This window comes from Alligator sinensis, unplaced genomic scaffold (assembly GCF_000455745.1).
Source record: "Alligator sinensis unplaced genomic scaffold, ASM45574v1 scaffold755_2, whole genome shotgun sequence".
Classification (NCBI taxonomy): domain Eukaryota; kingdom Metazoa; phylum Chordata; order Crocodylia; family Alligatoridae; genus Alligator; species Alligator sinensis.
This window is the reverse complement of record NW_005841883.1, coordinates 2,071,503-2,084,048: the sequence shown is the minus strand read 5'-3', so window position 1 is coordinate 2,084,048 and position 12,546 is coordinate 2,071,503. Positions and strand designations below refer to the sequence as shown.

General features: G+C 48.2%; 1 protein-coding gene across 1 annotated transcript in view; it reads left to right on the top strand.

The window, feature by feature from the left end:
• CDK15 (cyclin dependent kinase 15) overlaps window positions 1-12,546 on the top strand; it is a 97,093-nt gene that overhangs the window by 23,414 nt on the left and 61,133 nt on the right. Inside the window, exons 7-8 of the mRNA XM_025196700.1 lie at window positions 10,598-10,660; window positions 11,882-12,005. Of these exons, the coding sequence (XP_025052485.1) occupies window positions 10,598-10,660; window positions 11,882-12,005 (187 nt within the window). The remainder of the gene's footprint in view (window positions 1-10,597; window positions 10,661-11,881; window positions 12,006-12,546) is intronic.

Genomic DNA, 12,546 nt, shown 5'->3' with positions numbered 1-12,546 from the left:
AAAGTTTAAAGAATCTATGAAACGGATGCCTAGCCTGGTCACTTCAATGCACATGAGTTTACCGCCCTGGGTGATTAGTTTCACCTCCATTTTTTCCTTCAATAACTGGCTAACAATGAAGTAACCATTGTAGCCTTTGGCGTTGTGAGCTATGAAGGTGTAGTCCTTGAACTTTTTAACCATAAAGACCTTAATAAAATCAGACAGACACTCTTTGCCCTTAAACTCCCAAGTGCCTTCTGGCTTTTTGGGCTTAGCTTTACAAGCCTTTTGCGGGGTTTTGCCTGTGGGTTTCTGAGGTTTTTTTCCCGTCTTTAGCTCCATTGCAAAAATGTAGTTGGGCACATGCATTCCCATCTCCTGCGCACATTCAAAATTATAAAAAATGTACCCCTTGCCTTCTTCAGGCTCTTTAATCTGGTGTGTAAAGCACAAGTGCTTGTTTACATCCATGATTTTCTCATAACACTTGGCACTGCCGCCCTTTGCACTCGTGCTTTTTGTCTACGTAAGATTTACACTCATCACACAGAGTTTTAGCCAGATATTCGATCCACTTTTCAGAGGCCAGGGCCACGTGCCTTTCTAAGCACTCTTTGGAACGACAGAATAGCTTACAATTAGGGCACCTCTATGTCCTGCCCACGTTTTCAGCGCAGTTTGGGCTCAGGCAAAGATGACATTGGAACCTGCATGTGTAGCTATACAGAGCTGTACAATGTCTGACAAAGATCACAATAATTTCTCATGCCAAACACCTTTTTCACATCCAAAATACCATAATAATGTTCACCATGCAGCAGAAGAAAACAGGTGTCGGGGTATCTGGGTGCCTCCTGTGTTTTAAATAAATTCCTCCCATTTTTTTCCTTATGCATCACTATGTGAATGTTAACCTGTTCAAGGTCTTCAAACAAAGGTACTTGATGGAGCATAATCTTTTGATATATAGACATGCCTAATTTCCTATGCAGTTCTTTGGCACCATCTAGCAGTTCGGCCTCTCTGGCCCCTCTACATTTTGTAACAGCCAATAGACTGCCTGCAAAGCACAGGTTAGTATCATAGGTATTCAAGTCGATTAAATACTTCCTCTTTTTAGCAATGATCTGGGAATAGGGGATAGAGCTTATAACTTTACAGCTCCCACTGCCCCAGCCTCTCACAACAACCACAACCAGCCGAAATGTTGAATCAAGCAATATTTCTCTCTGGCTTTGTAACAGGTCACTGAACCACTCTAAAAACAGCTCTGGGGTCATCTGGTTTAAATTAATAGATCAAGAGTATAAACAGTTTGCCATGCTATCTGCCTGAATACAACTGGGCATAGTCATTGCCCATGAATCTCTGCTACAATTTCTTCTACCCCTCTGCTTATGGCTTCGTATGCCATGTGTAATGGCACATGCTCCAGATTCACAAAACAGAACTCCTCAGTGTACCTTGTCCCCACAAACCTGGCTCCAGACCACTCTTGCCTTCTCACCCGTACCATATATACATCCGGTAAAACATCCTCTGCTGACCTGGGAGGCCAGGGAGCACTTGAGGGGTCCTCTAAACTGTCTTCTACACCAGATATGTTATCCCAACTCTCTGACCCTTCAGGTCTTGGTGGTGGGGGAGGCCTGGCAGGCTGGGGAACATCTGAGGGGCCCTCTAAAGGGCTTCCTAAATTATAGTCACCATCTCTCCTCTCTGGCTCTGTGGGTCCTGGTGAAAGGTCAGGTCTGGGAGGCCGGGGTACATTTGAGGGACCCTCTAAAGGGCTTCCTAAATCATATTCTCCACCCCCTCTCTCAGGCTCCATGGGTCCTGGTGAAGGGTCAGGCCTGGGAGGAGGCGAAGTGTTTGAGGGGCCTTCTAAAGTGCCATTAATAGGGTATCTCTTATTTTTTCTCAACTGGTGTTTAGCCTTCCCCACGCTCCTCTTTAACCAGGCCCTTACTTTTCGCCCCGCGAGCCACTTGCTGGTTCACCACCCATTCTTACCACCGCATTTACCATGACCCCCCCTCTTATGATACAGGCCACAACTGCTATCCGAGTTACATAGACTACCTCCTCTCTGAGTAAAATTTACCCTTTTGCTCCAGTAGTAATCATGATCTTTCAAAGTGCTCTGCACACCCTTTCTGAGATGTATACGCCTGCCAGCACCACCCCAAACCCCCCTCTTTTTTCACAATAATCATGATCTTTCAAGACAAGGTGCTTATCCTCACCCCAAAAACCCGCCCTCTTTTTTTCACAGTAATCATGATCTTTCAAGACAAAGTGGTTACACTCACCATGAAAACCCACCCTCTTTTTTTCACAATAATCATGATCTTTCAAGACAAAGTGGTTACACTCACCATGAAAACCCACCCTCTTTTTTTCACAATAATCAGGATCATTCAAAAAAGAGAAAGACTCTCCTCCTTCCCTAAATTGTGTGAGCAATCGGTCCTGGGTTTCTTATTCATGGGGCCCAGATCACCTGTTTTGGGGGTACGAATCCTTGTCTTTTTACATATGGTTTTCTCAGAGGTATGTGGTTTATTTTCCTCTGAGGAACCATGCCCTCTGTTCTGTCCCGATCGTCTTCTGATCCTCGGGTGTTATGATCTGCAGGCTGAGCATTTCTGGGTTTTTTGCTTGTGCTTTTAGAGGTCTCCACCTAGGCCCCCGCTCTTCTTTGGGAGTGGTGCGTGTGATCACTTAGAAAATATAAAATTTACATCTCGGCATTGAGAATTCACTTTCCTCACACACTATGAATTTAAAATTTCCTGAACCCCTACCCTCTATATTCACAGGGGGCTCATACACACACACACAACTTCTCCTCCCACAAGAAACACATAAAGTTTCAAAAGCTGATTTCAGAAAAATTACCTTTTACTACTGAATACAAACATGACTGTATGTGTTTGTTCTGCTTTTGTATTTTAGAAGAAGAGGTTCTGTTTGAAATCAAACAGTTACAAACAGTTGTTATAACTTAGTGTGATTATATTAACACAGCCACAAATAACCCACCATTTAAAAATAATTTTAACTTGCTGTGGTAAAATTGCATGGGCTTCCCCACTAAATAAGCTTTCTGTAATATTTCATAGATTTCATAGACATTTGGGCTGGAAGGGACCCCGGAGGATCATCGAGTCCAGCCCCCTGCCCAGGGGCAGGAAGTCAGCAGGGATCATAGGATCCCAGCAAGATAAGCATCCAAATGTGTCTTGAAGGCGTTCAAAGTGGGTGCTTGAACTGCCTCCAGCAGCAGTCTATTCCAAACCTTGGGGGCTCGGACAGTGAAGAAGTTCTTTCTTATGTCCAGCCTGAATCAGTCACGGTGGAGTTTGTGACCGTTCGATCTTGTCGTCCCTTGGGGCGCTCTGGTGAACAGACATTCCCCCAGATCCTGGTGAACACCCCTGATAAACTTATAGGTGGCCACCAGATCACCCCTGAGCCTGCGCTTTTCCAGGCTGAAGAGTCCCATAGCTCTCAGCCTCTCATTGTAAGGTCTGTTTTCCTGACCTCTGATCATGTGGGTGGCTTTCCTCTGCACTCTCTCAAACTTCTCCACATCCTTTTTCTTGGGATGCACGCCAACGTTTTGCTCACTTTACTAGCCGCAGCATCACACTGAAGGCTCATGTTCATCTTGTGGTCCACCATGACCCCTAAGTCCCTTTCATCTGTAGTGCTAACCAGCATAGCACTACTGAGCCTATAAGCATGCTGAAGGTTTTTCCTCCCAAGGTGGAACACCTTGCATTTTTCAGTGTTGAATACCATCAGGTTCTCATTTGCCCATTTCATGAGCCTGTCAAGATCTGCCTGGATCACCCTCCTATCCTCAGGTGTGGCTGCTTTACCCCAGAGTTTGGGGTCGGCAGCAAACTTGGCCAGTCCACTTCTGACACCAATGTCCACATCATTAATGAAGATGTTAAATAGTATAGGCCCTAGGACAGAGCCTTGAGGGACCCCACTGATCACAGCGCACCAAGATGATTGGCTCCAGTTGACCACCACCCTCTGGGTCCTACCGCAGAGCCAATTCCCCAGCCAGTGGATCATGGTGAGGTCAAGGCCGCAGTTAGCCAGTTTAGCCAAGAGGTGATCGTGGGATACCAGATCGAAGACTTTTTTAAAGTCAAGATATACAGCATCGATCTCTTCCCCCTTGTCCAGGTGATAAGTCACCTGGTCATAAAAGGAAATGAGATTGGTCAAGCAAGACCTACCTGCAACAAACCCATACTGGGTATCCCTCAGGATATTGCCGTCAGCTAGTCTGTTAAGGATGGCTTCTTTGATAATCTTTTCCAAGACCTTCCCCAGGATAGAGGTCAGGCTGATGGGTCTGTAGTTTGCTGGATCTACTTTCCTCCCTTTCTTGAAGATAGGCACCACATTGGCCCTCTTCCAATCATCAGGTACTTCACCAGAGCACCAAGAGCTCTCAAAGATCCATGCCAGGGGCTGAGCTATGATGCTTGCCAGCTCCCTGAGTACCCTTGCGTAACCCATCAGGGCTGGCTGACTTGAAGGTATCCAGCCTGTCAAGGTGTTCCTTCACAGGGTCAGCTCAATGGAGGGCAAGGAATCTCCCTCACCTGGACCTCCCTGACCCATAGTGGGCAGGGCCGTCTCATGGGACTGGTGAAAAACTGACGCAAAGTACCCATTTAGCAAGTTCGCTTTTTCCTGGGCATCAGTTGTCAGTTGCCTCATCTGGTTTAGCAGGGGTCCAATGTTGCCCTTGCTTTTCCTCTGGCTCCCCACATATCTAAAAAAGGACTTTTATTTTCCTTGATATTTGTAGCTAGCTGGAGTTCCATCGCAGCCTTGGCTTTCCCCTGGTTTGCTCTCTGGAGGTCCAGACCAGAGCAGAGTATTCCTCCTTGGTAGCGGTTCCAGTCCTCCATCCTTTGTAGGTCTTCCTTTTAAGATGCAAGATGTCCGCCAGTTCCCTGGAGAGCCAAGGGGGCTGCTGTGCCCTTTTGCTGCCTTTCCTCCGAGACGGGATGGACTTTGCTTGCGCATCCAGGATTGCTTTCTTGAGGAGCAACCACTTGTACTGAACTCCCCTCTCCATTGGGTTGTGGCCTTTTAGGGCCTCTCTGACAAGCCTCCTTAGCTTGTCAAAGTCATCTTTCCTGAAGTCGAGGACTTCTGTATTACTGACTGACTTGCTAGCTTTACAGCAGATGGTGAAGGTGATCAGCTCATGGTCACTGTCACCCAGCTTCCCTTGGACCGTTAGGTCGCTGATTAGGTCATCCCCGGTTGCCAGTATGAGGTGAAGCAGCGCTTTACCTCTTGTCGGCCCATAGACTTCCTGTGTCAGATAGAGGTCATCCACACATGAGAGAAAGATTTGCGACAGCTTGGATTTGGTCGAGCGCTCCTCCCACGAGATGTCTAGGTAGTTAAAGTCTCCCATGACAACCATACACCAGGAGCATGTGGCCTCAGCCAATTCCCTGGTGAACTCCTGGTCAAGGTCTTGACTCTGGGTAGGGGGTCTGTAGTAGACCCCCACCATAGTATCCCTTGTGCCGTGTTTCCCATGGATTTTAACCCAGAGGGTCTTAAGTCGTCCACCACGGGTGCCAATGTCAGCTTGCAGGGACGTGCAGCTCTCCTTGACATAGAGAGCTATGCCCCTGCCCCTTTTGTCCACTCGATCCCTCCTGTGCAGGGTATAGCCATCTATACCTGTGGTCGAGTCATGGGTGGAATCCCACCAGGTCTCTGTTATCCCAATGTGTCCCAGGGGAACTGGGGGGGCAGGAGGGCACCAGGCCAAAAGAGAGCCCCACTTACCTCCCGTAGAGCCCAAAGAGCCGGAGGAGAGGCGCGCGGCGAAACCACTGGTGAAAGTGATTAGCCGTGCATATATCCAGCTGTGGCCAAGCAGCGTGGGCGGGAGACGCCGCCCGGGAGACATAAAAAGCGACCCCGACGATACGGAGAAAGCCCCCCCCGACGATGCGGAGGGGCAGCTGATGCGTGGAGGCTGGAGGGAAGAGCCCTCACTCAGAGGGAACCAGCCGCCACGCCCAGCAGCGTGGAAAGCTGGGGTCGGAGCTAGGAGAGGCTCCGAGAGAGTCGGCAGAGACACCGACAGCAGAGCCGGCAAGGAAGCCGGCTGCATCGTCGGTGGCAGAGCCGACAGGGAAGCCGACTGCAACATTAACAGCGGAGCCAGCAGGGAAGCTGGTTGTAACACCAGCAGTGGAATCAGCTGGAGAGCCGGCAGCGCCGGCAGCCACAGAGGCAGCAGTGAAGGTGGGGCAACGCCGACAGGGGAACCAGCAGCTGCACTCACAGCAGAGCCAGTGGCAGCACCCGCGGAGGATTTGGAGAAGAGGTAATAGAGGGGCGGGTCCAACGGGGCCTCGTCGGGCCACACCAGGGGACGGACAAAGTCCCAAAGCAGGGCTGGACAGTGGACTGTCGTGGCCCACAGCGGCCTTGGGAAGAGGCGGGGATTCAACACCCCAGTGGGTGAGCCGCCTGGGTGGTGGAACCCGAGCCCAGGGCGAACCACACGGCCCAGAGGCCAGAGGCACCGTTGCGGGCTTCCTGGCCCATTAGCTTAGGGACCTTGGTTATCTTGGTGGTGGGATAGGCACATAATGTCACAGGGTGATTAGTTTAGAACGATAGGGAGCCTTACTGGAAGGACCAGGCTGGAGGTCCTCATGGGCCATATACCGGGCCCGAAGACCTGGGCACGCAGCAGGCAAGCCGTGGGCAGGAGCTGGGGAAGAGCTGAAGACATCAAAAGGGGCCCGAAGATTGGCAACCCAATGGGGCGAGTGGCCGGGGTGTAGGGGAGGTCGGAGCCCCGTGAGTGCCCGCCGGGAGGTGCGGTGACCCTGGAGGCTGCCGCAAGGGGGAACCCCTCCACTGAGGTGACATCCCAAGTCGTGGCAGTAAAGTTAAGGGGACCCCCTGACGTCAGCAGGGGTAGCCTGTGGGGTCCACCCGCGAGCCTAGGACAGACACGATCCCTAGTCCAGGCAAAGGCCACACAGGAGCGCCTAACTGAATGGAGGCGGGCACACAATGATATTATAGTTATGTGCATTTAGCAGGAGAACAAGTTCTTCCTATTTATTCCCCAGGCTCCTGGCATTTGTGTATAGATACGCAAGTGTCTCCTTGGGGTCCCTTGCCCGGCCTACATTTTGTTCCAGGGCTGGGGCTGGGGTGGGATCCCTTATGTGCCTTGGCCTGATGGCTTTGCAAGGGCTGCTCAGTGGGCCAGCAGTGGCAGTAGTCCCCCCATCCTCCGGCGGGCTTAGTTTAAAGCTCAGTGGAGCAGGTCAGCCAGTCTGGCTGAGAAGAGCCTCCTCCCTAACAGAGAGAGGTGGAGGCCATCTCTTCCCAGCAGCTCACTGCCTCTCTCTCCAAAGAGCGGACTGTGGTCATGGAAGCCAAAGCCTTCCTGATGACACCAGTGCCGCAGTCTTTGGTTGACTACCTGGATCCTCCTCTCCCTTCTCAGCCCATAGCCGAAGACTGGGAGGATCGAAGAAAACACCACCTGTGCCCCCAGACCCTTTAGCCCTGCACCCAAATCCCTGTAGCACCTCATAACCTGACTGGGAGCACTCCGAGCCGTGTCATCGGTGCCCACATGAATGAGGAGCATGGGATAGTGGTCAGTGGGCTGGAGGAGCTTAGGGATCTTCTGTGCAATGTCTTGGATGCGGGCTCCCAGGAAGCAGCAAACTTCCCGGGCTAAGGGGTCGGGGTGGTAGATTACCACCTCAGTCCCCCTCAGGATGGAGTCTCCCACAACAAACACTTTGCGTTTGGACTTAGGGAGAGCTGGGGGCGGTAGCTACATATAAATCAAATGATACAATAAGTCAGTCCTCTGTATTAAAAATTATATAATACAGTAAGACGGGCTCCCAGGAAGCAGCAAACTTCCCGGGCTAAGGGGTCGGGGTGGTAGATTACCACCTCAGTCCCCCTCAGGATGGAGTCTCCCACAACAAACACTTTGCGTTTGGACTTAGGGAGAGCTGGGGGCGGTAGCTACATATAAATCAAATGATACAATAAGTCAGTCCTCTGTATTAAAAATTATATAATACAGTAAGAAAAATAGTGTATGTATAAAGTAAAATATAACTTTTAAAACAGAGTCACGACTAAAAGATAACTCCACCCCTTTAGTCTTAAAATATGTAGCGATCTGGACACACAGGTCAGCTTTTTTGTGGTCTGGTTTATCTTTACAACACACCCCCGGTTCTTTGAAAATTCACAGCCCCTCCCATAGCATAAAAGCCCTGTAAGAATATATATTTTAATCTGTCTTTATTTCCATCAAAACTCTTTACAATATTTACTGGTTTATTTTGTTAAACCTTCTCCTAAAAAAGGTTTTTTAAATCATTTCTAGGGATCATTAAGCCTTATTGGCTTTATCTTTACAAAAGACCTTTTGGTAAAAGATAACTCCTTTAGTCTTAAAATATGCAGAGCTCTGAACACATTGGTCATCTTTTTTGTGGTCTGGTTTATCTTTTATCTTTACAAAAAACCCTATATGTATGTGATTAGAGATCCAAGACACTAAAGCAAATGCTAATCTACGTTAGATGTAGAAAACTGTTGATGTGTTTTACAACCCCACACCCCCAGGCTCCCACCAAGATCAGCAAAATATATAAACCCTCCCATTTTAAACTGTTTTTGCTAAATCCTTCTCTTAAGCAGGGTTTTATAATCTCTAGTACCAATTAAACAGTCAATATGGGGTATGAGCGTTTTATCTTCCTTAGTGATCAAATCATGAAGGGCAGCATTAGGATCTTCTTCAGAATACACAGTGTTTAGAAGTTCTTTAACCTGAATTAAATGTTTCTCAGTAATTCTGAGAATGTTCCTGGCAAACCCAATGGCTATAACAGCATTGAAAATGCTATCAAGACATATTTCCTGGCAAAGTTCCTGAATTGTCTGATTTATGTCTTCATCTAACCAAGTAACACAATTGTGCACTTCTTGACCCCCTTGATCATATGTGCACCCCCAGCATTGGTAAGAAAGTCTCTTCCTCAAACAGTATTTCATTATGCCATAAAAGGAAATGCGCACAAGAGACTTCATGAAGATTTTACATTCTTGACTTGAAACAGGACCTGATGTTTCAATGCCTAATTGTCTTCTGAACTCTTTAGCCTCATCTGGTTTCTGTTCTCTGCAGAAGCATATGCTTCCTTCTGGTGTCATTAAAAGGCTTCATCTAACTGCAAAGGACTACAAATAAAGGACTTAGTTAGCTGCTGTTTAATCAGTCCTTAGCTACTTCCAAACACACACGTACTATGAAGTGAACCCATACCACTACCCTCAAAATCTAAGTGCCCCTACAACCATGCTCCAAGTCTCTTACCGGTCTCTCCTCTGTGATGACCTCTACTTCACATGCAGGCTCTGGCACAAAGATACCATCTTCCAAATTCTCAATGTCTGCTTTGGGGGCCCAGGCCTCCTCCATTTGCCTGTTCATTGGGTCTTCCTGAACAGGTTCAGGCGTCTCAAAGAGTCTTTGGGCTAGGAGCCTGGCCTCCTCCTCAAAACTATTTCTACAGTAATGCTTTCTATGAGGCCATCTTGGGGTTGTGGTGAGTGGACCTACAGGCATTGTAAAAGAATCCATATCTGCCCCTGCTTGCCTTAGCATGGTCTCAGATAAACAGAGGGGTTGTTTGGGAAAGCAGATAGATCTGGTGGGGTTGCAGCCTAAATCCCACCCCCTCTACTCATTCCAATTGGTTCAGCATCATTCTTGGGAGGTTCAAGGCCTCTGAAACCCCCAGCAACTGGTCGGGGGTGGTGGGGCGGGTTGCTAGAGGGGTCACACCACCCCACTGCCACCCCATAGGCCATGCCTGTGCTCTAGGGGCTAGAGCAGTCTGGGACCTGATAGGTCATAACAGTACCACGTGGTCTAGGGTGGGTCTTGCAACATGAGGGGTTGGGGTTTGGGGTCTGCATGAGCGGTCCTTCTGATGTCATGGACCATGTGGTGGTAGCATCACACACCATGTGACTGGGGGTGGGGGCAGAGTTGCTGATGTCATGCAACATATGACTGGGGTAGGGGCGGAGTTGGTTATGTCATGCACCATGTGATGAGGTGGGGTTGATGTCACATGCCATGTGACTGGTGTCAGGGGCGGGGTTGGTGACATCACACACCACGTGACTGGGGTCGGGGGGGGGCTGATGATGTCACACACCATGTGACTGGGGTCAGGGGGTGGGGCTAGTGATGTCACACACCATATAAGGGAAACGGGGCGGGGCGAGGGGGTGGGACTTCCAGTCCTGGCCACCTGTCACATTTGCATTGAAGGGCGGTGAGCCTATATACTACTAAGGCTTTAACGATACATTTTTTTACCAGGATGAAATTAAATATGAACTTTCCAGCTTGTGTTGAATACTACACACCAGTCACCAGTGACTAAGATGTCTCTCGATTCTTAGCATGTTCCTAGTTAGTCTTCCATAGATGCTTGCACAGCTTTGTTTTAAGGCCTGTCTCTTTATTCTCTTTATTTAGCACACAGACCTGGCACAATACATGGCCCAACATCCAGGAGGACTTCATCCTCACAATGTTATGGTAAATTAAAAAAAAACAAACTAATATACCTTAAAGCCCAAAAATATATATTTATATTCCATAATGTCAGATCATGGTAAATTGTTGCAATGCTCAAAATGTCTTAAGCGTTTTACTAATGTGTATTTAACCCAAACTTCTGACAAACAATTTGGAGAAAAGATCGTTTTGTCAAGATTCAACCTATCTTTCAATTAAAGGCACCAGGTAGGAGAGAGGCTGTTTGGTACTCTGGGTAGGAAAACTGGGTTGAGGGAGAGAACACACAGGCAGGGAGTTGAGGGAGAGAACAAACAGCCCCTCCCATACCCAGTGCCAGAGCTGTCTGCTAAGGCAGCCTTAGCAACCCCACCCCACCCCACCCCTCAGTTTTCCCACCCGGAGGAGCAAACAACCCCTCTGCTACCCATCCCCAAGCTCTCTCTTCCCCCCGTCTCTTTTTCAACCCCTTCCTCGCTCCCCTGGGCTGCTAGGCTTTTGCTGCTGGCTAGGGAATGCTTCTATCCTGCAGCAGCTATCAGCAAACAGCCCCTTGATCTGGGTATGAAAATGGTGGCCACCGCCATGATCAGGCCATGATATTAGCAAGCTGGGCCTGCAATTTAAACCAAGCTCTAGTTATGAGTATGAAAGAAAAATCACACCTCTACCCTAACAAAACGATGTTGTTCCCCACAAACCTTTAACTTTGACTAGCACAAGTCCTTTTTGCTGAGGTGATTTAATTATTCCAGCAAATGAATTCCCTCCTCCAATTTGAGCTGTGTTTACCCTAAGAGATTTATTCCTATAGCTAGCTATACTGGCACAGACTTCCTGGGGTAGACTAGCCAAGGGTCTGCATTCTTTCCTCCTTTTTTAATCCTCCATTGACTAACACCAGGGTCTGAATGTTTGACATCCTGGGTGCTGAGTCTGTGCTTTACTGTGTGCTAACTTTGCTCTTGAAATGAATAGTTAAATTCGAAAAGGACATGAGGCTTTTGAAATGGTCATTTAGGATCTTCATCGTTAAAGCATAATATGCTGAAAGAGACATGGAGAATGGGGGAGCTGTATATTGTTACAATTCTCCCCTCAGTCCATGCAGTTGCTCAACTAGTTTCCACAATTTTACTGATTTCTCCCTCCTTTTAGCTCTGCTTCTCTGGCACTCAAAGTGTATACAACAATACAAAATCATACAAATCTCTTTCAGTTTATTTTTGTTTTTTTTTCTAGATTTTTATGTTCCAGCTTTTGCGAGGCCTGACTTACATCCACAACCAACTCATTCTTCACCGTGATCTGAAACCCCCAAACTTGCTCATCAGTTGCCTTGGTGAGCTCAAATTAGCTGACTTTGGTGAGTCACTGCCTGGTTAATGCACCTGCTAAGAGCCAGGCTTTCACACATTAATACATCCAAAGCTGCCTAAGGCATGCGAGCATAGCCTTTTCCACTGCACTTTTACAGAAGTATTACTGTGGTTAATCTGTAGACCTAGTTTTCCTCTCCTTCATGCTGGTAGACATTGGGAATAACTGCATTTAAGTCAATGTATTCACCATAGTGCAGAGGTGTAGCAGGGCAGATCCATGTTCAAGGCAGCTGCTAATGAATGGGGCAGTGCTAGCTCCTGCTGTGCCAATTGTGGCAGTGACTGTTTTTGCACCACCTACCAAAGGTGGCTCCCAGAGCTGCTGCTCCAATCACTGCCCCCAACCCCTGGTTATGCTACTGCCACAACGCAAACTCTGTTCAATAGAGATGAGAATCAGAGCCACTCTACATGAAATAGTACATACAGCAGGGGTGGGCAAAATATGGCCCATGGGCCAGATCCAACCTGCCAGGCCATTCTGTCTGGCCCACAGGCCCCTAAAAAATTTAGAAAATTATTATT